This window comes from Somniosus microcephalus, chromosome 9 (assembly GCF_052327205.1).
Source record: "Somniosus microcephalus isolate GS21.2 chromosome 9, FLI_Smic_1.0, whole genome shotgun sequence".
NCBI lineage: Eukaryota > Metazoa > Chordata > Chondrichthyes > Squaliformes > Somniosidae > Somniosus > Somniosus microcephalus.
Genome location: NC_140995.1, coordinates 139,497,458 through 139,523,162, shown reverse-complemented (window position 1 = coordinate 139,523,162; position 25,705 = coordinate 139,497,458). Strand labels below are relative to the sequence as shown.

At 46.7% G+C, this 25,705-nt stretch overlaps 1 protein-coding gene across 1 annotated transcript in view; it reads left to right on the top strand.

Annotated features, from left to right (window-relative positions):
* LOC147112723 (G protein-coupled receptor family C group 6 member A-like) overlaps positions 1-25,705 on the top strand; it is a 46,054-nt gene that overhangs the window by 11,620 nt on the left and 8,729 nt on the right. The window contains exons 2-4 of the mRNA XM_085998209.1: positions 1,407-1,710; positions 6,407-6,994; positions 19,727-19,930. Coding sequence (XP_085854335.1) covers positions 1,407-1,710; positions 6,407-6,994; positions 19,727-19,930 — 1,096 coding nt within the window. The remainder of the gene's footprint in view (positions 1-1,406; positions 1,711-6,406; positions 6,995-19,726; positions 19,931-25,705) is intronic.

The window sequence follows — 25,705 nt, the reverse complement described above, 5'->3', positions numbered from 1 at the left end:
CTCTGCTCCTCTTGACGTCCATTGTGTGGCGGGCAGGAGAGAGAGAGCTATCCAAACTGCTCTCTGATACACCCCTCCAATACACAGACCGCTGTCTGTGGTTTTAATGGACACAATGGGCTGGATTTTCATTCAGAAGTCGGGAAGGAGGTGGGACTACAACTTTCGGGTTTTAGTCCAACCTCCATCGACGTCCGGCCAATCCACGCGATTTTCCCTTGATTGACCTTGTTGAGCCCGCCCAGCGGTCTCAGCAGGCCAATTAAGGACCACCCGGCAACAGGTGATGTCACAGACTGAAATTTCATCTGTCAAGACGTGCTGACAGATGAAATATCAGTGTTTCACAGCTGTTTGAAGCTGTCAAACACTGACAGTCTGACTTCTAGCCTGAGTCCTTCTACGCAGACTCAGTTAGAACTCTCGCCGGCACTGAAAACTGCAGGCTGTTACTTTTGACAGCTCGCAGCCATTTTGCTTTCAGTGCCGGCTGAATGATGGACTCCCGAAGCCTACAGGAAGAAAGGCTGTAAAGGTAAGTACAGGTAATTTAAACTTCTTTACACACTTTAGACACACCAAACACACTTACCTTTGCACTTATGCACCCATCACTCACCTGAACACTGACATCTCGACCCCTCCAAGTCCTTCAACCCGACGGCCCGCCTGCTCTAACCTGGCGTGGTTTGGAGCCGTCGGGAATCCCACACGACACCCTTCAAAATAGGGATTAGGCTAAAAACTGCCTGTTAACTACCTGTTAACAGGCAGTTAACTGGCACTAATCCCTTCCCGCCTCGGGTCGACGGGTCCCCTCCTCCTTTGAAACTTACGTGGAGGCGGGTTTTGGGCGGGATCCCCGAATTTGGGATTTTAGCCCCCTGCACGCCTAAAAGCCCACCTCACGGCACACTGAAAATCTAGGCCAATGCCTCAGGGAAGTGGTTTCCAAGCTTCCTCTGACGGTTTGAATGGTCTTCGAACTCATTTCGACCTTCCAGCCAGTTAACTTAACGAGTTCATCTTGACCAGAATAATGAGTTGTCAGCCTTGTTAATCAAGACTTGGGAGTGGGCCTCTCGCGCCATTGTTCCCAAGGACAGTTCGTTTCCATCCGAATACAACCTGGTTACGTGAGTCACCTCCAGCTTGAGTGCTTTTTTCACTGCTCCCCCCACCCCAAACAGTCTGTCCAGTTTTTAAAAAGCCATATGTTCAAAATCCATGGTGTCTGTGCCGACTGCTTACAAGCCATGCCTCTACTTCACCTGTACATTGGGGAAATAATGAGGTTGTCTCTGAGTAAGGTCTGTTGTGCTCATTCCCATGCAGGATACGAGACAAGAAACTTTTTTTTTAAATAGCCCAGATATATAAGAGCACTTGTTCTCTTCTTTCTGTAGGTTTGATATACGAGGATTTGTACAAGCAAGTGCAATGATATATACAGTTGAAATTATAAATAACTCTTCTCTGTTGCCTGGGGTAAGATTGGGTTATGAAATATACGACTCCTGTGCAGATTCCACAAAAGCCATAAAAGCAACCATGAGATTTCTGTCTGCATCTAACTCTGCTGACAGCCATTTGGACGTGCGCTGCAACTATTCCGATTACATCCCAGTTGTAAAAGCTGTTGTAGGAGATGCTTATTCTGAAGTTACCATTCCAGTTGCCAGGATAATGACCCGTTACCTCATGCCGCAGGTAAGATCATGAAACAGAAAGCCGTTCATTTAAAATAGAAAAGTGTGACTGAAGTCAAAAGCATTTTTATAACATTTTGTATGACTGCTGCTTCAATTTAGGAGCTTCACAAATGAGCAGCAGTTATGATAACAATTGAGTATTTTTGACTATAATGTATGGGTTCTTTCTTTGTAATGCATTCTTAGTTCAAAATAGGTTCTTATCAGAAAGACATCTTCCTCAAAATGGCTTCTGCAACTGTATGATGGGAGAACAATGCTTATTCTTTTAGCTCTGTATAAATTTTTGTATAACACAGTTGATTTTCTAACAGACACAGGCACCTGGGAAAATATAGCTACTAAACACACCCTAAAGTGCTAGACACAATGGGGGAGAAATTCAGTAGGTTGCGCCACCCGTTAGCGCTTTAAGAGGGCGCTAAGTGGGTCGCAAGCCAACTGGCACCCGGGTGTGGCACTGCCCACACCTCCCGCTAAATTCCGTGGGACGTTAGTGGTGGCGCTAACCGTTAGCGCTATGCCACTGCCGATGACGTCATCGGTGTGCGCAGCGCCCCGCTGCCGCCCCAGCCGCGATATTTGGCAGCGCCCCCTGATGTACCGCCGGACGCTATGTCCAACCAGTTCAGGGGGGCCTACCTGCGGCCGGGGAGGCGCAAATTAAAGGCGAGGTGCGGGGCGGCCACTTTTGTTGTTGGCCGCCTGCCAGCACCTGCCTGCGCTCCTGTCCCCGGCCTCCTGAACACGCCCCCCCCCGTCGCCACGGAGTGCCGGCTGCGCTCCAAGAGCCCGGCACTGCTCCTCGGTGCTGGGCTCTTTTGCCTGCACTCCCGATCCTCGGGGGCCCAGTTGGGCCCCAGATCGCGCTGCACAAGGCCCCTCCCCTTTAAGAAGGGGAGGAAGGCCTGCAATACCGCAGCGCGACGTGCCGCAGCGTGTGGCGCTGCGGCACGTAGCACCACGATATTCACTCACAGCACCCCAAGAGGGATGCGGGGCGCCTCCAGTAGCGCCGCGCTTCCCTTTGGTGCGCTACAACTCAATTTCCGGTGCGGAGGCACGAATGTTTCCGGGGCGCTACATTTAGCGCCCTGGTGAGGCTGGCGCCCCAAACGGGGCTATACTCAATTTCTCCCCCAATGAATGTGTATCACTGGCCTATTGATCAACGTTATAATCCTTTCAGGTACCATCAGCTGTTTTGAATGAGTCTGAAATAAGTGATAATAATCACGTTTTGAAGTGATGTGGAAATCCAGTTATGAAGTTTGTTGTCTATTGTTCAAGTAAAGTAGCTCCAGCTCATAGTCTAACTTTTCAAAGGCAAGACTCTTTCAAATAGCTTTATAGGTGTAAGAATCAGGCACTTTGGATGAACCAAGTGCTTAATGGTTTTAGGTGTGCTAGAAGAGGACATGGAACCATCTGCAGAAAAGGTATTGGTTCTGAAAAGAATTAGCAGAACTGAAGGTGAAGAAGTCACCAACAGCATACATCCTAGGCTGCTGAAAGAGCCATTCGAGGAGGCTCTTCAAATTGAGTTTTTTTTTAGGTGCACAGGCCACTAGTAGGCCCATCTTAAAAGTTTTTACATATTAAAAAATATTTAATTTACTAAAAAACTCTCTCTCTCCCCCGTCTCTCTCTCTCTCTCTCTCCCTCTCTCTCCCCCGTCTCTCTCTCGCTCTCTCTCCCCCGTCTCTCTCTCTCTCTCCCCCGTCTCTCTCTATCCCCCCTCTCTCTCTCTCTCCCCCGTCTCTCTCTCGCTCTCTCTCTCCCCGTCTCTCTCTCTCTCTCCCCCATCTCTCTCTCTCTCTCTCCCCCCTCTCTCTCTCTCTCCCCCGTCTCTCTCTCGCTCTCTCTCTCCCCCGTCTCTCTCTCTCTCTCCCCCGTCTCTCTCTCTCTCTCTCTCCCCATCTCTCTCTCCCCGTCTCTCTCTCTCTCTCTCTCCCCCGTCTCTCTCTCTCTCTCTCCCATCTCTCTCTCTCTCCCCCGTCTCTCTCTCGCTCTCTCTCTCCCTGTCTCTCTCTCTCTCTCCCCCGTCTCTCTCTCTCTCTCCCCCGTCTCTCTCTCTCTCTCTCTCTCTCTCTCTCCCCCGTCTCTCTCTCTCTCTCTCCCCCGTCTCTCTCTCTCTCCCCCCGTCTCTCTCTCTCTCCCCCCGTCTCTCTCTCTCTCTCCCCCCGTCTCTCTCTCTCTCTCCCCCCGTCTCTCTCTCTCTCTCTCTCCCCCCGTCTCTCTCTCTCTCTCTCTCCCCCCCCGTCGCTCTCTCTCTCCCCCGTCGCTCTCTCTCTCTCCCTCCCCCATCTCTCTCTCTCTCCCTCCCCCCAGTCTAGTAAATGGTTCTGTATAGCTTTTTTTAAGTCATTTTCAGTGATTTAAAATCGTGTTACTCACAGGTGGTGGACTAGACACTTTTATTAAAAATGCTTATTTTTTTGTGATAAACCCATTTTCAGCTGTATTAATAAAACTGCAATAGGTTACCACACTTAAATATATCAAGGAATATTTGTTAATGCAATGCAAAAAAAAACGTAATTATGTTCTATCATGCTGCCTGATTGCATTGGTTCATGGAAGATTTTATGTTTGTGATTATGCAAATGAGTTTGGGTGGAAACTTGAACCGTAACTTCACTTTGGGAAAACAGCGCAATTTCAAGCGAATGGCCCATATTTTCCGATCACAGGCCTCCCGCGGGTGGAGGCCTGCGATCTGAAAAAATCTGCGCCCTTACCCGAGGGCTCCCGGGACGCACACGCTTCCGTTCCTGGGCCTCTCCAAACTTGAAGTGCGCAGGGCCCACGTATCCCAGGGGTGCGTGTAGTTCGCAGCGCCCTGGGATCACATGAGCCATAGGGAGCCAATCACAGAAGGGAATCTCCTTTCATACACTTGACAGGAAGACCTGTCAAATATATAAATGGAGATCGATGAAAAAACATAGTAAAACTTTAAATAAATTTTTTTTTATCACATTTTTAAATTGACTTGAAATTACAATAAATTAAGTATTTTAAACAAAAATTTTATTTTTTGAAAAAAATAATGTTTTTTTATGAGGCTAAAAATAAACTTACCTTTTTTTAAAGTATTTTTAAATGATAAATCAGTGAAAATTTAAAAAAAAAAATTTTCAACTCTTATCCTGGTAAAAGCAGGCCTTACGCTTTTACCAGGTGTAAGAATTGTAAGGGTTTTCTGCGGGTGGAGGGTCTCCTAAAAGTGGAACTATCCGCCCGCAGTGGCCCTTCTCCAGGGCAGCCGGAGGATCTGTCAAGACCATTCCTGACAGATCGGAAATGCCAGTTTTCAGCGCATGCGCTGTGCATGCCTGAAATCGGCACTTCCGATGTCCCTACGGGTGGGTACACAACACGTAACCACCCGTAGGGATCGGAATATCTGGGTCACTTTGTACCCAGTTTCCCAATTGCACCCAAAGCGGAAACTCTACCCTGCTGTTTAGTTTAGCTGATTTCAGCACCTGCCTGCTTATTGCTTGTTTCTGTAAATTAATCTGTCTATCTGTCACATGCCCAGACTTGTGTCAGCAGATCACATGGAAAACTTTGCACAACATGAACTATGTTGTCACATGGAATAATTTTAAATGACAGAAACAGTTAGACTGTCACATGGAGTAACAACGTTCACAGAATCACAGAATCACGGAAACCCCACAGTGCAGATAGAGGCCATTTCGGCCCATCGAGCCTGCACCGACACATATCCCACCCGATCCCCGTAACCCCTACACCAACACATATCCCACCCTATCCCCGTAACCCCACGTATTTAATCCCCCTAACACTAAGGGTCAATTTATCATAGCCAATCAACCTAACCTGCACATCTTTGGACTGTGGGAGGAAACCGGAGCACCCGGAGTAAACCCACGCAAACACAGGGAGAATGTGCAAACTCCACACAGTCGCCCGAGGCCGGATTCGAACACGGGTCCCTGGCGCTGTGAGGCAACAGTGCTAACCACTATGCCTTGGACTATTTGCAGCTCCTGGGAAATGAGGCAGTTTTTTTTATATGGTTTCAGTTTACACATTGTCACACTGAAACAAATATTAATAGTACAGTAATAAAACTCATTAAATGTCAAGAGTATCTTTACTACTGTAATACTATATGTGGTGCAGCTTCCAGAAATTGGGTTTTAATGGGCTAAAAAACATTTCAAAGCAACAGTTATTTAGCCAATTAAAACTCCTGAGGCTGAAGATTGACTTGGCCCTGTCACAGAAATGGTCAATTCAATGCTGGAAATGTAACAATGCATTAAACAAGGAAGAATGGGCAATAAACATTAAACTCGTCAGCGGTCCAGAGAATCCAACCATACACACAATGTAAGGGTTACCTGTAGCTAGCAATATTTGGAATATTCTCCAGCTTTTATAATATTCAAACACATACTAATAATTGAAGTATAAAAACGTTGTCCTTAAATAGTAATTGGTACTGCGATATACCAAACCATAGTAGGTTGACACATCACTTTTAGTTTGCAATATTTGATTATTTATTGGCAAGATTATTGACAATTACATTTTCATCTTTGGCTATTTCCCAGACTTTTACTGGCATATAAATGTTAAAAAGATCTGCTGGTTATTTAAAATCATTTCTATGATTCTATGAAAATGGTTACTGTTTTATTTTGATGTTCTGACAGATCAGTTATACAGCATCTGCGGAAATTCTCAGTGACAAGGTGAGATTTGCATCATTTTTCCGGACTGTTCCAAGTGACGTCCATCAAACTGAAGCCTTAGCTGCACTTGTCAATCACTTTAATTGGAACTGGGTCGGAGCCATTGCCACTGATGATGACTATGGGCGGGCTACAATAGACAGTTTCATCTCAAATGCAGATAAGTTCAAAATATGTATAAATTTTTATGAACTTATTCCAAGTTATGCCAATCATCAACAAAGTGATGAAATAATAAGAAAAGTAGCTGAAACTGTTAAAAATTCATCAACAGAAGTTATTATTTTGATTGCAAATATACCAATTGTCATCAAATTGTTCACCACATTAACTAAACAGAATGTAAGTAAGATCTGGATTGCTACAAATGGTTGGTCCAATTCTAGGCAAGTTGCAACCATGGATCAAATTGGGAAAGTTGGACACATATTTGGCCTGTCCTTCAAAAATGGAAACATTGCAGGTTTTGCTGATTATTTACAAAAGTTGAATCCAGGTCCTGATACGACAAATACATTCATCAAGGAATACAAAAAAACATTAACTCACGTAAGTGAGTCTATCAATGATACCAAGGCATGTAAACCAAACTCACACTTCCTGACTCTCTAAAAGTCGTGTCATCTCTTGCTTGTCCAAACACGAATGAATCTGTCAAGGATGATTTCTTCTTTAAAAATACTCAGCGTGGTGGAGCTTATGGAGCATACCTTGCAGTCAAAGCAATAGCTAACGCTCTGCAGAAGTTGCTGAACTGTCGAAAAGGAACATGTGACACAACATTTGATTTCCCTCCATGGAAGATAATTAAATTTTGCTGGTGTTAATTATTAGCTGTGGAGGTTTATAGTTGAAGTAAAAATGTAACTTTAAAAAAAAATGTTAACACTGTAAGTAGCACAGGGTATTTGGCTGCCAACAAGATGGTCGTATGTTCATGTCTCAGGCAGGAGTACTTGTCAATGCTTGGGAATAAATGTTTCTCTGTGTCAGATAGGTTGTTCGCCTATTAGATGGTGGTGAGATGCTCTATAATGGAGAGAAAGAAAAACTGGTGCAGCCAACTTGGTCTTTTACAACTCCACTTCCTATTGTGTTCTTTCTAGCAGTATTCACCCAACAAATAACAAAACAAAATCCTTCGAACTGACGGAGGTTGCTGTGTGAAAGAGTTCCTACCATGAACTTAGTTTATATAAATTTGTTTTATTACAGTTTTAAATAGAGGATAATAAAATGTTCCACGAGTTACAAAATGTTAATATTTTCTGATGTAAATATCTTCCCTGGATGATATTGAATGAATAGATTACAATTAGTGTAAGTCTCATATTTTTTGGATAATCCCAGTTTTTCCGGTGTTTCAGCAGTTGATTGTCCTGAAGCATGAGAAAAACGAATAAATCTCCTGTGGTATCATTCACAGCTTGAGTTGTGAGGGCCTGGGGGCGAGGGGAGGTAAGTCTATCGTCAGACTAGGAAGAGAAGCAACCAAAGACCAAGACCACTAGAGAGTGGAAGACCAAGAAGCAGGCAGTAGGAGGCCTGGGGAGCAATAGGCAGGTTAGAGATGAGGAGGCGCTAAAAGTGACTGCAGATTGTATAATGCAGACAAGTTGCACATTTGCTGGGGTGGCAGACTCCAGCAGGGAATTCTCATAGTGACTGATAGGAGGGTGAAATGTGTTTACCAGCAATATGATTTGTTGTTTTTCACAGTAAAACCATTGAGCCAATTAGAAAGTTTGAAGCTTGCAGTCAGACAATCATTGGACACGTACAAAGATTTTACTTTCATTCATTTCTCAGTCAAGGGGTCAACCCACAGTACGGCCTAGAAATTGAGTGGGGTTAGCGCCCATTTTGAGGCGCTAGAGGGCCTAGCGCCGCAAGTACAGCCGATTGAGAAATTCACTTGGGCGCTGCCATCGGTGTTAGCCGGTTGCGCTGCGCCGGCACCGATGACGTCATCGGTGTGCGCAGCGTCCCGGTTGCCGTGGCAACGCGCCCGAACGCCGAAATTGAGTTGCGGCCGCCTCGACCGTGGCAGCCGCAACCAACGATTTTTCAAAAGTTCGCTACGGGTCTTAGTGCCGGCGCATTAAGGTCGCGCGGCGGCCGGCCGCTTTCCCGGCGGCCGCCTGCCCGCACCTCCCTCCCCGGACTCCTCCAACACCCCCCCGCGGCACAGATGCGTGTGGGCCGCGAGCCCAGCACTTCTCCGAGGTGCCGGGCTCATTTTTCTCCACAGATCAACGGCCAGCGGTCGGGTGCAGGCAGCTCCTCCTTAACGGAAGGAGGAGGCCTGCGCTTCCCCAGCCTGCCGCACCGCATCGGGTGCCGCAGCGGCGGATTAGCGCCGCAATGCGGCAGTCAGCGCCCATTGCGAGGCGCTGACACCCTCCAGTAGCGCCGGCAGCCGTCTGGGCGCGGCGCTACTGAATTTTTGGCGCGCGCAGGGGGACTTAGCGCCGGCGCTAAATTTCCGGCGCTAAAGCCCTGGCGCGGCGCCAACTCAATTTCTAGGCCTACCTTTTGTGGGAGCGACAGTCTGTATTACCCGAGTACATCGCTATTCTTTCTGTGCCATCTGTGAGACCAGAACATGAGTTAAAAGTTAAAATAGCTTTCTGCTGAGCATGGGTTGTAAATTGTGTAAGGGGATTTTAAAGCACAGATATCTTCACAGGAAAGTAAAATAGTAGAATGTGTAAGAGTCAGTCAGTCATATCTGTAATGGTCTGGATATGTCAGCTTGGTCACTTGTATTTAGGGGAATTGGAAGTTTATGGTAATAAAACAATTAGAAGAGTAATTGTTGTTTGGCGAACCAACCTCTACCTAGTGGAAGCTGAACGCTAACTCTCCGACACCTCCTCCTACCTCTGCCTAGACCATGACCTCACTACCGAACATTAAGCCACCGTTTCCCAGACTGTCACTGACCTCATCTCCTCTGGAGATCTTCCCTCCATGGCCGCCAACCTCATAGTTCCCCAACCCCGCACAGCCCGCTTCTACCTCCTTCCCAAGTTCCACAAACAGGACTACCCTAGTAGACCCATCATTTCAGCCTGTTCTTGCCCCACGGAACTTATCTCTTCCTATCTCAACTCTATTTTTTCTCCCCTTGTCTAGTCTCTTCCCACCTACATCTGCGACTCTTCCAACACCCTCCGCCATTTTAACAGTTTCCTGGCCCCAACTGTCTCCTTTTCACTATGGACGCCCAATCCCCCTACACCTCCATCCTCCACCAGGATGGCCTGACGGTGCTCCGCTTCTTCCTTGAACAGAGGCCCAACCAGTCCCCATCCACCACCACCCTCCTCTGCCTGGCTGAACTTGTTCTCACATTGAACAACTTCTCCTTTGACTCCACTCACTTCCTCCAAATTAAAGGTGTTGCTATGGGAACCCGCATGGGTCCCAGCTATGCCTGCCTTTTCGTGGGATATGTGGAACATTCTTTGTTCCAGTCCTACTCAGGTCCCCTCCCTCACCTCTTTTTCCAGTACATTGATGACCGTACCGGTACTGTTTCCTGCTTTCGCCCTGAACTAGAAAATTTCATTCACTTCGCTTCCAATTTCCACCCTTCCCTCACCTTCACATGGTCCATCTCCGACTCTTCCCTTCCTCGACTTCTCTGTCTCCATCTCTGGGGATAGGTTGTTGACAAACATTCACTACAAGTCCACTGACTCCCACAGCTACCTGGACTACACTTCCTCCCACCCCACTTCCTGTAAGGACTCTATTCCATTCTCCCAGTTTCTCCATCTCCGCTGCATCTGCTCTGACAATCCCTCCTTCCATACTAGTGCTTCCGCCATGCCTTCCTTTTTCCTCAACCGAGGATTCCCCTCTACAGTGGTTGACATGGCCCTTGACCGTGTCCGTTCTATTTCCTGCACTTCTGCTCTCACCCCTTCCCCTCCCTCCTGGAACCACGATAGGGTTCCCCTTGTCCTCACATTTCACGCCACCAGCCTCCACATTCAATGGATCATCCGCCACCATTTCCGCCATCTCCAGCGTGACTCCACCACCAAACACATCTTTCCCTCACCTCCCCTTTCAGCATTCCGAAAGGACAGGTCCCTCCGCGACACCCTGGTCCACTCCTCTATCACCTCCAACACCCCTTCCCCTTCCCCTTCTCCTGGCACCTTCCCGTGCAAGTGCAGGAGATGCAACACACGCCCTTTTACCTCCACCCTTCCCACTGTCCAGGGCCCCAAGCATGCCTTCCAGGTGAAACAGTGATTTACTTGTACTTCTTGCAATTTAATATACTGTATTCGCTGCTCACAATGTGGTCTCCTTTACATTGGGGAGACCAAACGCAGATTGGGTGACCGCTTTGCGGAACACCTCCGTTTAGTCCGTAAGGGTAACCCTAAGCTTTCGGTCGCCTGTCTATTTAATTCTCCGCTCCACTCCCAATCAGACCTCACCGTCCTCGGCCTCTTGCAGTGTTCCATGGAAGCTCAACGTAAGCTCGAGGAACAGCAACTCATCTTTCGATTAGGCACTTTACAGCCTTCTGGACTCAACATCGAGTTCAACAATTTCAGACCATATCCTTTTCTTTCCATTTATTTGTTTATTTATTTTTCTATTTTTTTCTCTCTCCCACATGGCAGCTGTCTTTCATTCTACCAGTGCCATTTACACTTCATCTAGAGCCATCTTTTGTTTCTTAACTTGTCCCATTACCACCTCCTTTTGCCTTGCACCATCTCTTAATCTCTCTTAATGTCTCTTAATCTCTCCTGCCTTCCATCCTATCACAGACCTTCCTTTTTGTTCTTTCCTCCCCTTTCCCTGCCCCTGCACTTGCTTAAAATCTGTTACATCTCCAGCTTTTTCCAGTTCTGACGAAGGGTCATCAGCCTGAAATGTTAACTCTGTTTCTCTCTCCACAGATGCTGCCTGACCTGCTGAGTATTCCCAGCATTTTCTGTTTTTATTTCAAATTTCCAGCATCCACACTATTTTGCTTTTGTAGAAGAGTAAAGTGCCTGGTTGTTTAGTTTATGTTGTTATTCTGTTGTCATTTGTATGTATCTTTGATGTACTATGATTTATTGGTAGTATGCATAGAATGTAGTGATCAAAGGTAAAGAATGGTACAGGAAACTTTGTGTTATCCGGAGGCTAACTGTCCGGAATGCTCGAGCTACCGGCAAAAATCAGGAGCCGTTTCGTTAGGTTTTTTCTCTTCTCGTTGCTTTTTTCTCAACAGTCAAGCTCTGCTAGGTCTCGCTGAAGCTGTTGCTAAGCTACAGAGACGCTTGGACTGTTTAGAAGCTGTTGCTAAGCAACAGGGTTTGTTGACAGATACGGAGCTCAAAAGCTTCCGTATGTTTCAACATTAGCGCTGGAATGTCCAGCAGTTTTGAGGGAACGGCAACAGCTCGGTCCCGTCGGTGCCGGATAGCACAAAGTTTCCTGTATAAGAAATGTGAGGGAATGACTGTTTAGCAGCTCATATTGGAATCATGGGAGTATAATGTCTCAAGAGTTCATACTGGATTCGTGGATAGTGTAGTGTCTCAACAGCAGCTCGCTCTCATACTGGAGTAGTGTAGTATGAAAAGACTTGTGCACTTATACTGGTTGTGGCTAGTATGAGGTTTCAATAAAGTCCTAATCCTGCATTACTACAACTGAGTGTGTGTGTAATCTGGCGTTTAAAGTAATGAGATGGAAAAGAAGAAGAAAGTAGTGTAGAGATTTGGCTAATTGGTAGCTTATCTCTAGTCTTTCAAATAATCAGGATCGAGTGAAAACAAATATTGTGTTTAATCAGAGTTTAAGACGGAATATAACATGCTAGTTATTGGGCAAAAACATACAACCGTGACAAGCAGCTGGTACCAGTCCCGATTGGACAGATGGCTGGCATGCGTGAACAGTTCTCTGGCATCCGGCCTCTCTCTTTCTCTCTCTCTGGAGCCTTCAAGTTGGTGAGTATGGGATCACTCTCAAAAGAGCGTTCAACCAGCCTAACTTCTGCTTGGCTCTCCCCTCCACCGTCTGTGTGGGCAAGCCCTCAGGGTGTTACTTTTATTCTCTTTTTAGGGGTGAGCCTGAGGCCAAATTATTGACAAGACTATTTAACCTATAGAGGTTCCCTTTTAATCAGGAGGCCCAAGCCAGAGCTGTCGCACTTCAGCCAGTCGTTATCTCACTTTCATCTAGCAAACGGCCCCATCCTAAGATGGATACCTTAACCTTCTCAAATTCCTTTCATTCTATGTCTTTTCCTAATTAACTTTTAATTATCCTTGCAAGTTTTATTAAGCTAACACCAATTCCTACCTTAGCATTATATCATGGTTATTAGTAACAATAGAAGTGTAAAGTCTGTGGGTTGTGCAGTTAATAAATACACAGACTTCAGAAGTAACAAACAAACAGGTCTTTACTATTCGAAGGTCCGGGCGAATCTGCCCCAGCAATCATGCCACAACACTTATATACTGGTGTGGTCACTATCAGTATTACAGTATACAGAAGCCAAACAAATAGTGCCACACCTAAAGTAGTTCCCTTAAAGGTGAACGGTTACATTCAATAGTTCCCTTAAAGATAGACGGGTACATAAACTACAATCCTCCCCTTTTAGCTTATTACTTACAGAGTCCCCGTTAAACATACATATCTACAAATTCCTATAAAACAAATTACAGATATAATCTCGGTGGAAACAGTTCACAGGTTCAGTCTCTGCGGAAACAGTTCATAGATTCAGTCTCTGATCTTGACTCGTTCCGAACAACATTTCTTTGGTGTAGCCGGTTCACCTGGCTAGCGTGACTCCTCCATAGCCTTTTTCTTGACGTAACAGCTTGAACTTTCGTCCTGTTGAACCAGCAGTGCGGACTTTTACAACCAACTGGCTGTCTTGACATTTTCCAGTTTTTCAACTAATTTAGCTCCTTTCGTAATGTCCCGCCTGGAATGGTAGAAGTGCTAATATTTTAGACAGTTATTATCTTCTGCTTCTTCTTTTTCGTTTCTGCCTTTTTGAAACTCTCGGAGCTCCTTTCTCGGCTGCCAGCTGTAGCGCCACCAACTCTCTATGTTCCTTAGACCTTAAGTGCTTCATCCGGATTTCAGCACTTTGGGAGTTTTCATCACAAGCTGGGCAGACCACATCCTCGTAATATTCAGTGTCACTCAACAGGTCATGGTAATATTCAGGTTCGTCCTGAGTTAGGCCAGCGAGAGAGCCTTCTTCTTCCTCCTCACCCGTCTGGACGTTAGCTGACGGTGGTTCCTTCCCTAAACATCTTTCTTGAAAAGCCTTCTCCATGCATTCATATTCATCCCGCTCTTCCTGGGTTATCTGCCATTCCTTCACGACGGACCTCATTTGTGAGTTCAATACCTTCCTTTCCATCGGTAATTGCGTTATCAGGCTATTTAACCCTTCTACTGAAATAACGGTTTCCACATTCTTCTGTTCACCTTGACGTGATTCAATGTACTTTTGGCATCCTTGTAAAATTTGTGTTGCCACCTCAGCTATCTCCGTGACTTTTGAGAGCTCCGAACTCGTTCCCCCTGAAGATTGAAGCTCGTGTTCAGATTGTTCCCCTTGCCAAGTCTTGTCCTTCAGCATATGAAGGAGTTGGCCGACCGTTAACTCTTCCCTGGGAACATGGTGGATCAGAGTCTTCTCCATTTCATCCACCTCTTTCTCCAATACTTCCACCTTATGTTCCTCTTGAACTTTGGCTTCCAGCGCTCGGCAAAGTTGCGCCCTGATGCTCTCTAGTTCATGTTCAGGGACCATTCTTAAGTGTCCTGTTCTTCCACTGAAAGGATTCCCAGTTGAATCTGTTCTTCAAGTTGTTGAACCTCGGTCATTGCCGCCTCATACTTGTCTTGGGTGTCCTTCAATGTTTTTATAAGTTCTTGGACATCCTGTCTTTCATGCTCTGCCATGATTTTCACCTCTAATTGCTCATCTATGGATGGAGCTTCTATCGATGAGTCTGTCTTGGCCTTGAGTTCATCAAGAATTTCCTGCAGCCTTTGGACTTCTTGCTCATGTTCAACCTTTAGTTGTTCATATGCTTCTACTGAAACTAGCTTTTCGGAGGCTGCCGAGTTAACCCCCTCCAGAATTGTAGCCTGGGCCTGTTCATACTGTTCTTTCAACTTCTCACACTCTGCTTGTAAGGAGTCGTAGAGAAGAACTGGAATAAAATCCTGGCTCCCTGAAGATTCCTCTTCCTTTGGTTCATTCTGTAAATATTCTAGTTCCTGAACAGCATCAGGGGAATGTGATTGGTATTTGACCATGATGGCTCTATGGTCGCTCTCTGCTTGAGCTAGCTGTCTCTGTAGTCTTTCCAGGTTCCCCCATTCGGTGTCCCAGAACTTTTCCATATTTTTCATCTCCTGTACGAGACGGTCACTCAACTGTTCTAATTGTTGTCGTACTTTGACATAAGTTTGCGTCCGAGCTCGGTGTTCTTCCGTCATGGATGAATCCTTTGCTTGAACAGGCTCAGAATTCTCTGTCAACCTGGAGTTCTGCTCTGCAGCTTTATTCTTCTTGGTACCATAAGTCCTTCTGCATGTCTTCGTTTTCTTTCCCATCATCGGCAAGTCCCTTTTAGCCTTGTCTTCCATTTCCGACTTGGTCTTATCATCATCCATTTCAGAATCTGAGCTAATAGCTTGCACCGAGTCCTCCCTCATTATGGCTTTTAGGTAATGCCATTCCATGTCTATTTTCTTAATCCACTCCCGTCCTAGAAGTGGTGGTCCTCCCTCAGATAATACGTACAAGTTCATTCTTGGGTGTTCTTTACCCCTATCTCTCACCTTGACTCTTATTTTCCCCACGGGGTATACGTTATGCCCCGTGTATGTCTGTAATACGAACTTGGTATTTCTTAAAGGTATGTGAGAGAATAGCCGGTGGTAGTCCCTTCGGTTGATGACTGATAGAGCTGATCCAGTGTCCAGCTCCATTCTTACTTGGACTCCAGCTATTTTTAGTATGGCCCAGATGGCCTGTAGATCCGTTTCTTTACCCACATTGTGGATTCTCAGACTACCCAGCTCCTGGTTGTTTGGGTCTGAGTCTGAATTCTGTTCGTCTGAACTCTTCTCAGCCACCTTGTGTACCTTGTTGTACTTTTCTGGTGGTGGCTTCCTTTGATTATTGGTCTTTTTCCCGGACCGGCATACTTTCGCGATGTGACCCAGTTTGCCACACTTCCTACACTCTTGGTTCTTAAACCAGCATTGATTCTGGTCATGCGTTGTCTTCCCACAACGGTAGCATTTTGTTGTGCTAGAAGTAATTTGGTCCACCCCGAGTGCCGCCGCCTTTAGTTGCATTTCCGCCGTTCCTTTCGCTGCGGCTTCGTGTGATGCAGCTATAAGGACAGCCCTGTCCAGTGTGAGGTCGTTCTCTTCCAGTAGTCGCTTCTGCGTCCTTTCTTTGGACAATCCGCATACGAACTTGTCCCGCAGCGCTTCTGTCAGATTCTCTCCGAACTGGCAGTATTTCGCTAGCCTACGCAGTTCGACCAGGTATTCCGCATTGCTTTCGTCTTTCTTCTGCGTTCTTGCGTAGAATTTGAATCGTTCAGCCAGCATCAGCGGTGTGGGGTTCAAGTGGTCCTTCAGCACAGCCACAATCTCTTTGAAGGTCTGATCCGCTGGTTTATTTGGTGCTATTAGATGCTTCAAGAGCCCGTATGTTTTTGCCCCCATCGAGTTTAGCAATGTTATCGCCTTGTCGTCTTCCTCTATTTTGTTGGCTTCGCAATAGATCTCTATGCGTTCCACGTACGTGGCCCAGTCTTCTATTTCTGAATTAAAGTCGTTAATATTCCCTCGCTTAGGCATTTTTCTTCCCTTGGGAGCAGCACCAGTATTTCTTTAAGTATTCTTATTTATTTGTGTATTTCTAAGATGGCGGTTTTCCCGCGAAAATGGCGGTTTCCCGCTCTTCCTTTCTCGCCCCGCCCACTTCAATGGCGGTTTCCCGCTTCTGGCGTCTTCTCCGCTTAATGGCGGCTTCCCGCATTTCTTCCCGGTGGAAGGGGTACGCTTCCCCCACAGCGGACAGGTTCAGCCGCTGGCTGGCTTTCGCACAGCTCCCCTTACTCGGCTATGTCTTTTCCTCCCGCCCGCACGGCTCTACCGGCGCTGGGTACACCCCGTTAACGGAGGACAGTTCAGCCGCTGCACTGGCTCTCGCACAGTCTCTCTCTCCGTACCCGGCTCTGTCGCTCTCTCACCCGCACGTTCGGTGCTACCGGCCCTGGGTACCCCGTTGGTGGAGAACAGTTCAGCCGCTGGACTGGCTCTCGCGCAGTCTCTCACCCCGTTTTTGGCTGTGTCTCTCACCCACTCCCGCACGTTCGGTTTTGCCGGCTCTGAGTACCCCGTTGGTGGAGAACAGCTCAGCCGCTGGACTGGCTCCTCGCAGTCTCTCTCTCCGCACCCGGCTCTCACCCGCACGGTTCCCGTTCGCCTCCCCAGCCCTCTCGCAGACCGGTGTTTCCCTCCCCGGCTGCGGCTGGGTTTCTCTTCCCGCGCCTACTCACAGGCTCAGCGCTTCGTGGCTGCGGTCGCTGCCCGGGTTTTTCCCGCCGATCGCGGTCCGGCTGTCACCCGACGCCGTTGGACCCGACTTTTGGCCGGCACAGCTCCCCCTCGACCGAGGTCGAGTGCTCTGCCCTTATCCTCCGGATACTTCTACCCCTTCCCCTACTCACAGTCTCTTCGGCCGCCTTGTTTCTTGCTGGTCGGCTCACTCCGCACCGTGGCAGAAGGGTAGTCAGTGCCTGTTGCTGATACAGCTTTTGTTGTTAGTCTTCCTGCTTTCTGTTGTTGCAGCCTCGTGTTTTCTTTTGGTAGCACGACGAGGGCAGTTGTCTCTCTTCGACGCTCTTCGTTGCTTTTGGTAATCTTGCCGCAGGGTACGATCGGACTCGTCGCCACTGTAAAGTCTGTGGGTTGTGCAGTTAATAAATACACAGACTTCAGAAGTAACAAACAAACAAGTCTTTACTATTCGAAGGTCCGGGCGAATCTGCCCCAGCAATCATGCCACAACACTTATATACTGGTGTGGTCACTATCGGTATTACAGTATACAGAAGCCAAACAAATAGTGCCACACCTAAAGTAGTTCCCTTAAAGGTGAACGGTTACATTCAATAGTTCCCTTAAAGATAGACGGGTACATACACTACAAGAAGAAACATAGGCATTGAGCCTTAGTTAGTCCTTTGAGAGCAACATCAACAAGGTTGAAATCCTAACTTGAAAACAAGATTATTTATGACCATCACACTACAGAATGCTATAACATCCGCAGGGAACCAAAACACAGGCAGATTCTACGCATCTATCTAATTATTCTAAGACTAGTCTGAAGAGACTTTCTGCCTCTAGTTCTAATACAATCATGTAAATACAGCATTACTTGCGTCACAGTTTTATCCGCAAAACCATATATATTTTGGACATCCCTGATTTCTAACAGTAGTCCAACATCTTTCTTTAAAGAAGGTTTCCTAGCTTTACTATGCCTATGAGGTGCTCCCTATGAGCAGAGTTGGTGGAAGGCTGCTGTTTCTCATGTGGGGACCCTTGAGATATTGAAGTCTGTGAGGGCCAGGCCGCAGACTGCTGCAACTAGACTGCTGCCAGAGCGATCTGGCCCGGCTGACTTGCTGGCACCATGGCTGATACTGGTTTGTTTTGTGGCGGGGGGGGGGGCGGCAGCACGCACTGCTCCCATTGCACCACTGCCACTCCCTTGGGTCTGGGGCTCATCATTTCTAGTGATCTCCGGGAGAGCAGATTGAAGAAGATGACTGATCACTTCAAAGCCCCGATCCATTTGATTGAACATTCTCTCCATTGTGGAGTCCAGGGTCTGCATGGCAGCCAATGGATGAGTTGGTGGTTGTGCAAGTGGTAGTATGTGAGAAGAGACTGGTGTTACTCTATGGTGAGGAGAGTGAGAGGTGAATGTGTTTGGAATGAGAAAAAGGTGTTTTAATATGGCTTTGTGATTGTATGTTGAAGGATGTGATGGAGTGAAGGTGATAGTTGAGTGGTGGGGGAGGGGGGGGGAGAGGTGTGTTGTCAGATAAGAACATAAGAAATAGGAGCAGGAGTAGGCCATACGGCCCCTCGGGCCTGCTCCGCCATTCAATAGGATCATGGCTGATCTGAATCTAGACTCACGTCCACTTCCCTGCCCTCTCCCCGTAACCCCTAATTCCCTTATCTGCTAGGAAAATGTCTATCTCCATTTTAAATTTATTTAATGTTGCAGCTTTCGCATGTTGAGAGAGGTGCGATATGAAGAGGTGTACTCACCCTTGCTGCTCTTGTGAGGTAATTAAACTTCTTTCTACCTTGACCCCAGGTGCTAGGAGTGATACTGCTGGCACTGACCCTGTCAGACCTGCTCGACAGAGGCCTTGGGGAACCTCCTGCAGCTCCTGGGGGTGCTGGGGAACAATACCTCCCTCCTGGCTCTCACTAGGACCACCAGGGATGCATCAGGAAAGCAGATGGCAATTCTTCAACTAAGCTCTGTTGACTGGAAAATGCAAGCTGGGGATACAAGCTTGATTTAAGAGGTGCACCCTCACTTTAAGTACAGTCATGGAACGCACCGGAAATTGCACGGGCCACACGGGAGAGCTGCAGGCGGTCAGGAGAGCAGCCCACCCTTCAAATGTTAATGAAGTCTGGGAGTTAAGATGGCTCGAGTCTCACACTGACAACGTCATGGGGGCTTCCCACCCGCATGATTCCTGTACTGTTAAAATCAGGCCTCGTGTCAGAACCCTGGTTGTTTTACTGAGTCTACATAAGTCAGTGCTGTTGCTGGTACTTTCTGCTTCCAACTTACTAAACTCTTGAATTTTGCTCATTTCAAAGCTGTATTCTAAAGGGTCAAAATATTCATCCCTGATTTAGTAATCTATTTTTAATAGTTAAATCACAAATTGCTGTAATGACATCACATATTAGATTAAGCAAGTGCCGTAAAATATGTGCTAAGTAAAACTCCTATTTGTTCTTATTTTGTTTTAAATTTACATAAACATTAATACTTTAATTTATGTTCTTAGAGCATGAATTAACATCCTAGCACTGAACCGAACTTGTAAATTAATGTAATTACATATGCAGTGAAGCTTAGCATAATTAGAACTTGTTCTAATGTACACTCAATATTTTTTTTTAAGTAAATGCCATTTTCATTTGCAGCTATTAAAAGAGCTGAAGAATGTTAGCTTTGTTGAAGAAGATGGTGAATTTAAATTTAACGAGGCAGGAGATTCCACAAATGGATACGATTTACTAAACTGGAAGACGGTCAATGGAAGTGTGGAGTTTAACGTTGTTGGTGAATATAAACTGGTCAACAAAAAAATATACATTAGTGATCACAGCTTCCAGAATGCTATCCAGGTAACTTTTATATTGCTTGATAAACCCTGCAGTTCTTTTCTCCAAGTGTAATGAGTATCCATTAAGATATATTTCCTATTAAAACACATTTATAAGAATAAAAGCATGCATCCCAGGATATAATTTATCCTTGCATAACACAGCACATTGCTTAGCCAACTACAGACTGCCGCACGACTGATTTAGCCATCCATCACCAGATCTGGCTGGACAACATCAAGCTCAATTGAGCCTTGCTCTTATATGCCAAAACTACTCTGAATTCCAGGATCATTCTGCAGAACAAAGATAACCCCTGTCTTCTTTTCTCCACTATCAAGCAGCTCCTTAAACTCCTCTCCCCTGTGTCCTCCACTGTCACCTCCAAAAGAAATGCGAGGAGAATGAGACCATGGCTGGAATTTTAAGTTTTTGACCTGCTGGGAGCAGAGGTCCCAGTAGAGCATGGGAAACCCAGAAGTCTGGCCCGGTAGAGCAAGGGAAACCCAGAAGGCAGGCAGCCAACCCCCTCCTGGGAGCAGGTTGGCTGCCCGCCCCCCCGTCCTGCCTCCGTTTAACAGGAAAGATGTGGTTGCACTAGTGAAGGTACAGAAGAGATTTACGAGGATGTTGCCAGGACTGGAGAATTATACTTAGGAGGAAAGATTGGATAGGCTGGGGTTGTTTTCTTTGGAACAGAGGAGATTTAATTGAGGTGTATAAAATTATGAGGGGTCTAGAAAGAGTGGATAGAAAGGACCAATTTCCCTTAGCAGAGAGGTCAATAACCAGGGGGCATAGATTTAAAGTAATTGGTAGAAGGATTAAAGGGGAGTTGAAGAGAACTTTTTCACCCAGAGGGTGGTGGGGGTCTGAAACTCACTGCCTGAAAAGGTGGTCGAGGCAGAAAACCTCAGCACATTTAAAAAGTACTTGGATATGCATTTGAAGTGCCGTAACCTATAGGGCTACGGACCAAGAGCTGGAAAGTGGGATTAGGCTGGATAGCTCTTTTTTGGCCGGCACAGACACAATGGGCCGAATGGCCTCCATCTGTGCTATAAATGTCTATGATTCTATGAAACCCGGATGTGGGCGGGTCGGGGTTGGGATTCACATTCTTAACACTTAACCTCCCACCCGACCCCAATCCAAAATTCCCCTCCACCCCATCTGTTTAGCTGCCTCTGCTGCTTTTCCCCTTGCCCATCATGCCAAACCTTCCTCAGAATGCCCCCTGCCCTAGCCCTGGTATCTATCCCTAGTTTCTCTCTTATCTTCTCTCGTGCCCTCTCTGAGTTGATCTTGTCCATGAGATCCACCTCCTGCTCACTTGATAGCATTCCCACTAAACTACTGACTACTCAACTTTTCCTAGCCCCCTTGCTAGCTGACATTGTAAATGTCTCTCCTCAAACCATCTGGTCTTGCAAACAATTCCCTCATCTCCATCCTCCCTTTCCTCTTCAAAGTCCTTGAACAGGTTGTTGCCTTCCCAAAACTCCTTGTTTGAATCTTCATAATAAGTTTTCTGCCCCTGATACAGCACTGAAATGAACCTAATCAAATTCACAAATTACATCCGCTGTGATTGTGACTATGATGCATGATCCTTCCTCGCCCTTTTCACCTTTCTGCAGTCTTTGACATAGTTGACCACAGCATCCTCCTTCAACATCTCTCTTCCATTGTCCACTTAGTGTGGGTTGCTCTCGTTTGGTTCCACTCTTGCCGATCTAATCTAATTGTAATCAGAGCATCTCCAGCATTGGCTTCTGCTTCCGCCCCCGCACCATTACCTCTAGCATCCCCCAAGGATCTATATTTGCCCTCTTCCTCATCTACATGCTGCCCTTTTGGTGACATCATTCGAAGACATAGGGCTGGATTTTCATTGAGTCGTCGGATAGGAGGCGGGACTACAACTTTCGGGGTTGTAGTCCCGCCTCCATCGAGTTCCAGCCAACCCACGCGATTTTGACTTGATTGAACTTGTTGAGCCTGCCCAGCGGGCTCAGCAGGCCAATTAGAGGCTACCCGGCAACAGGAGACATCACAGATTGACATTTCATCTGTCAAGATCTTTTGACAGATGAAATATCAGTGTTTCACAACTGTTTGAAGCTGTCAGACACTGACAATCTGTATTCTAAGTGAATTCATTCCTCTCAGGATGATTTAGAGATCTCCCTGGAACAGAAAGCTGAATGCTGCAATTTTTGACAGCTCGCAGCCATTCTGCTTTCTGTGCCGGTGAGATGAGGGACTCCCGAGACCTGAAGGAAGGAAGGCTGTAAAGGTAAGTAAAGGTATGTAAAACTTATTTAAACACTTTACACACACCAAACACACTTACCTTTGCACTCATGCACCCATCACTCACCTGAACACTGGACATCTCGACCCCTCCAAGCCCTTCATCACGACAGTCCGCATCCTCTAACTTGGCGTGGTTTGGAGCCGTCGGGAATCCCACACTTCAACGTTAAAAATAGGAATTAGGCTAAAAACTGCCTGTTAACAGGCAGTTAATTGGCACTAATCCCCTTCCCGCCTCGGGGAGGCGGGTCCCAGTGCAGGGCGGGTACCCGCCTCCTTTGAAACTGGCATGGAGGCAGGTTGGGGGCGGGATGGGTTTGGGACCCCCGATTTGGGGATTTTAACCCCCCACACTCCTCCAATCCCGCCTCCACGGCCCAACGAAAATCCTGCCCATTAGGTCAGCTTCCACATGTACGTTGCTGACACCCAGATCGACCTCTCCACCACCTCTCTCGATCTCTCCATGGCCTCTGTGCTGTCAAACAGTTTCTCCAATAGAGAGTCATTATTAGAGTCATTACGGCGCAGAAGGAGGCTGTTCGGCCCATCGAGTCCATGCCAGCTCTCTGTAGAGCAATCCAGTCACTCCCATCCAGTCTTGAATGAGCTGCAATTTCCTCCAGTTAAACATTGGGAAGGCTGAAGCCCGCACCATAAACTCCATACCCTCGCCGCCGATTCTATCCCCCTCACTGGCCACTCTCTCAGGCTGAACCAGACTGTTCGCAACCTCCATGTACAATTCGATCCCAAGCTGAGTTTCTGACCCCATATACTCTCCATCACAAAGACCGCCTACTTCCACCTCCATTCCATCACCTGCTTCCATCCATGCCTCAGCTCATCTTCCCATCCTCCCTGCTCTGTAAATTTCAGCTTGTCCAAGACTCTGCTGCCCGTATCCTATCCTGCAGCAACACCCACTCATCCCTCGCTCCTGTCCTTGCTGACCTACATTAGCTCCCAGTCCCCAAACATTCACAAAAAATTCTCGGTATTGGGGTAGAGTTTCCTCTTTGGGTGCAATTGCCAATTTTCCTCGCATTTCTGCTCAAACTCATTTGCCTATCACCGAAAGCAAAATCTGCCAGGACCCAGCATAATCGGGCAGCGTTTTAAAATGTAATTTAAAAAAAAAATTGCTTCAAACATTTTTCCTTTATATATTTAAAAGTGGTAACGTGGTGAAGTTTGATTAAAGCACAGCAGTTTATCACAAAAATATAAGCTTTTTAAATCACAATATCAATCTCCCACAGCTGAGTAACCCGATTTTAAATTACTGGAATTCACTTTCAAAAACTATTTTCTAGTTATATTGGGGTACATTAGTCAGTTTCTTAGTAAATTAAAACAAAAATCACATTTAAGAGCTTTTAAAACATTCCTATTAGTGTCCTTGTTCCCAAAGGAACCAGCTTAGTTTTTAAAGCCTTCCTGAAGGTCTGCAAACGAGTGCAATTAGTGGAAACTCCCAATGGTGATTAATTCATCCTGGGAGCGTTCCAATTTTGTGGGCGAGGCCTGTTTCCAGTGCAATGTTTTTAAAACTAGCGTAAAAAATCGTAGAAACTCGACTTGCGCTGAACGCAAATTTCGCTTAAAATTCCGTGATCTTTTGCGGCAGTTATGCCGATCTTCGATGAATTGCACTGAAAAAACCAACACAATTGAGCGGAAACTCCAGGCCGTTGTATGTAAATCTCTTCAATGCCTCTCACTTTCCTATCTCTATAACCTCAGAACCCTACTAACCCCACCCCCTCCTGCCCCTCCCCCATCCCAGAACTCTCTATTCCTTTGACTCTGGCAACAAAACTTTCTTTGCCCCATTATTGATGGCTGTGCCTTCAGCCATCTAGGTCCCACACTCTGGAATTCCCTCCCTAAATTTCTAAGCCTCTCCATGTCCCTCACCTCTTTTACCACCCTCTTTAAAACCCACCTCACCCCTCCTAATGGCTCAGTGTCAATTCTTGCCTGATAGCTGGAATGTTTTCCTATGTTAAAGGCGTTATATAATTGCACATTGTAGTGGTTTTAGATGTGTATACTCAAGCCCACTTTCTTACACTTATCTCTTATAGCACTTATTACACTTATAGCACGATGGCATAGTGGTTAGCACTGTTGCCTCACAGTGCCAGGGACCCGGGTTCAAATCCAGCCTCGGGTGACTGTCTGTGTGGAGTTTGCACATTCTCCCCGTGTTTGCGTGGGTTTCCTCCGGGTGCTCCGGTTTCCTCCCACAGCCCAAAGATGTGCGGGTTAGGTTGATTGGCCATGATAAAAAAATTGACCCCTTAGTGTTAGGGGGGATTAAATACGTGGGGTTACGGGGATAGGGTTTGGGTGGGATGGCTGTCGGTGTAGGGACCGGGTGCTAGGGTTTGGATGATCAGCCATGATCTCGTTGAATGGCGGAGCAGGCTCGAATGGCCTGCTTCTATGTTTCTTTCTTTAATCTTTCGTACCATTTACTTCACACTCCATAACTGCTCACTGCCTTGAGACTATTTCAACCAAGAGAGGGTGCTAGTCATCTATAAACCACATACGCCAGTGCCATTCTGGATCAGCAGCTAGGAAGGACACTGAAATTTGATTTTCTCCAAGGTGGTTTGCCACCTTGGGCTGCAGATATCAGAAGTGGGGAGATTGGCGCGTCCATAGTTCCACAGTCCCAGCTGTAGAATTCATAAACTTTTGATTACAATGTTCCTCAACGACAAAATGTTATTTGAAAAAAAAAGTTGATATTTGTATGACTTTGATAATCCGATGCAGCGACAACTAATTATTTCTAGTGAGGCAAATAAGGTGTCAATCCAGGTGAATGTGTACCTTTAATCAATGCTGACAGCAAGCAAAATATCTCAACTATTTGAATGCCAGTCGTTAAGTGCAGCTTATAAACATCCAACTTCGGAGGCTGCCCAGTGGGACAACGCGTTGCAATACCAATGCAGACACCACAGCAACAAGGGAGGCTTGGATCCTTTGGTCTACTGGGATGATGATTCTGGTTGATCTGCTGTAGGGAGCTGCTAAACAGAGCAGACCACCCAGCACTCTGGTAAAAGGCCAGAGTGACTGACTGGGGATAAAAGAAAGAAATTTGGGCCTATAAATTGGCCTCCTTAGTGCCTCCCGTTATCATCTCGGGGGGGGGGGGCGATAACAGGGCGCTAAGCACTTACCGACCAGGCGCGGCAAGAAGATCGACTCCCGCTATATTCAGCGGGAGGTTTGCGGCGGCGGTTATGGCGTTGTGTCCCGATCTCCTTCGCCCGGAGATCACGACGTCATTGCCATGCGCATCACCCCAGGCCCGAACTTCGGTTCCGCCCCATGCAGCATCGCCAGGTGAAAACACCGGCAGCTGCAGGAGGCGTTCATCGGGAGGCCGGGCACTTCGGGGTTGATACTTAAAGGCGAGGTGGCCGAGGTAAGTAAATAAAATTCTGAAATGCT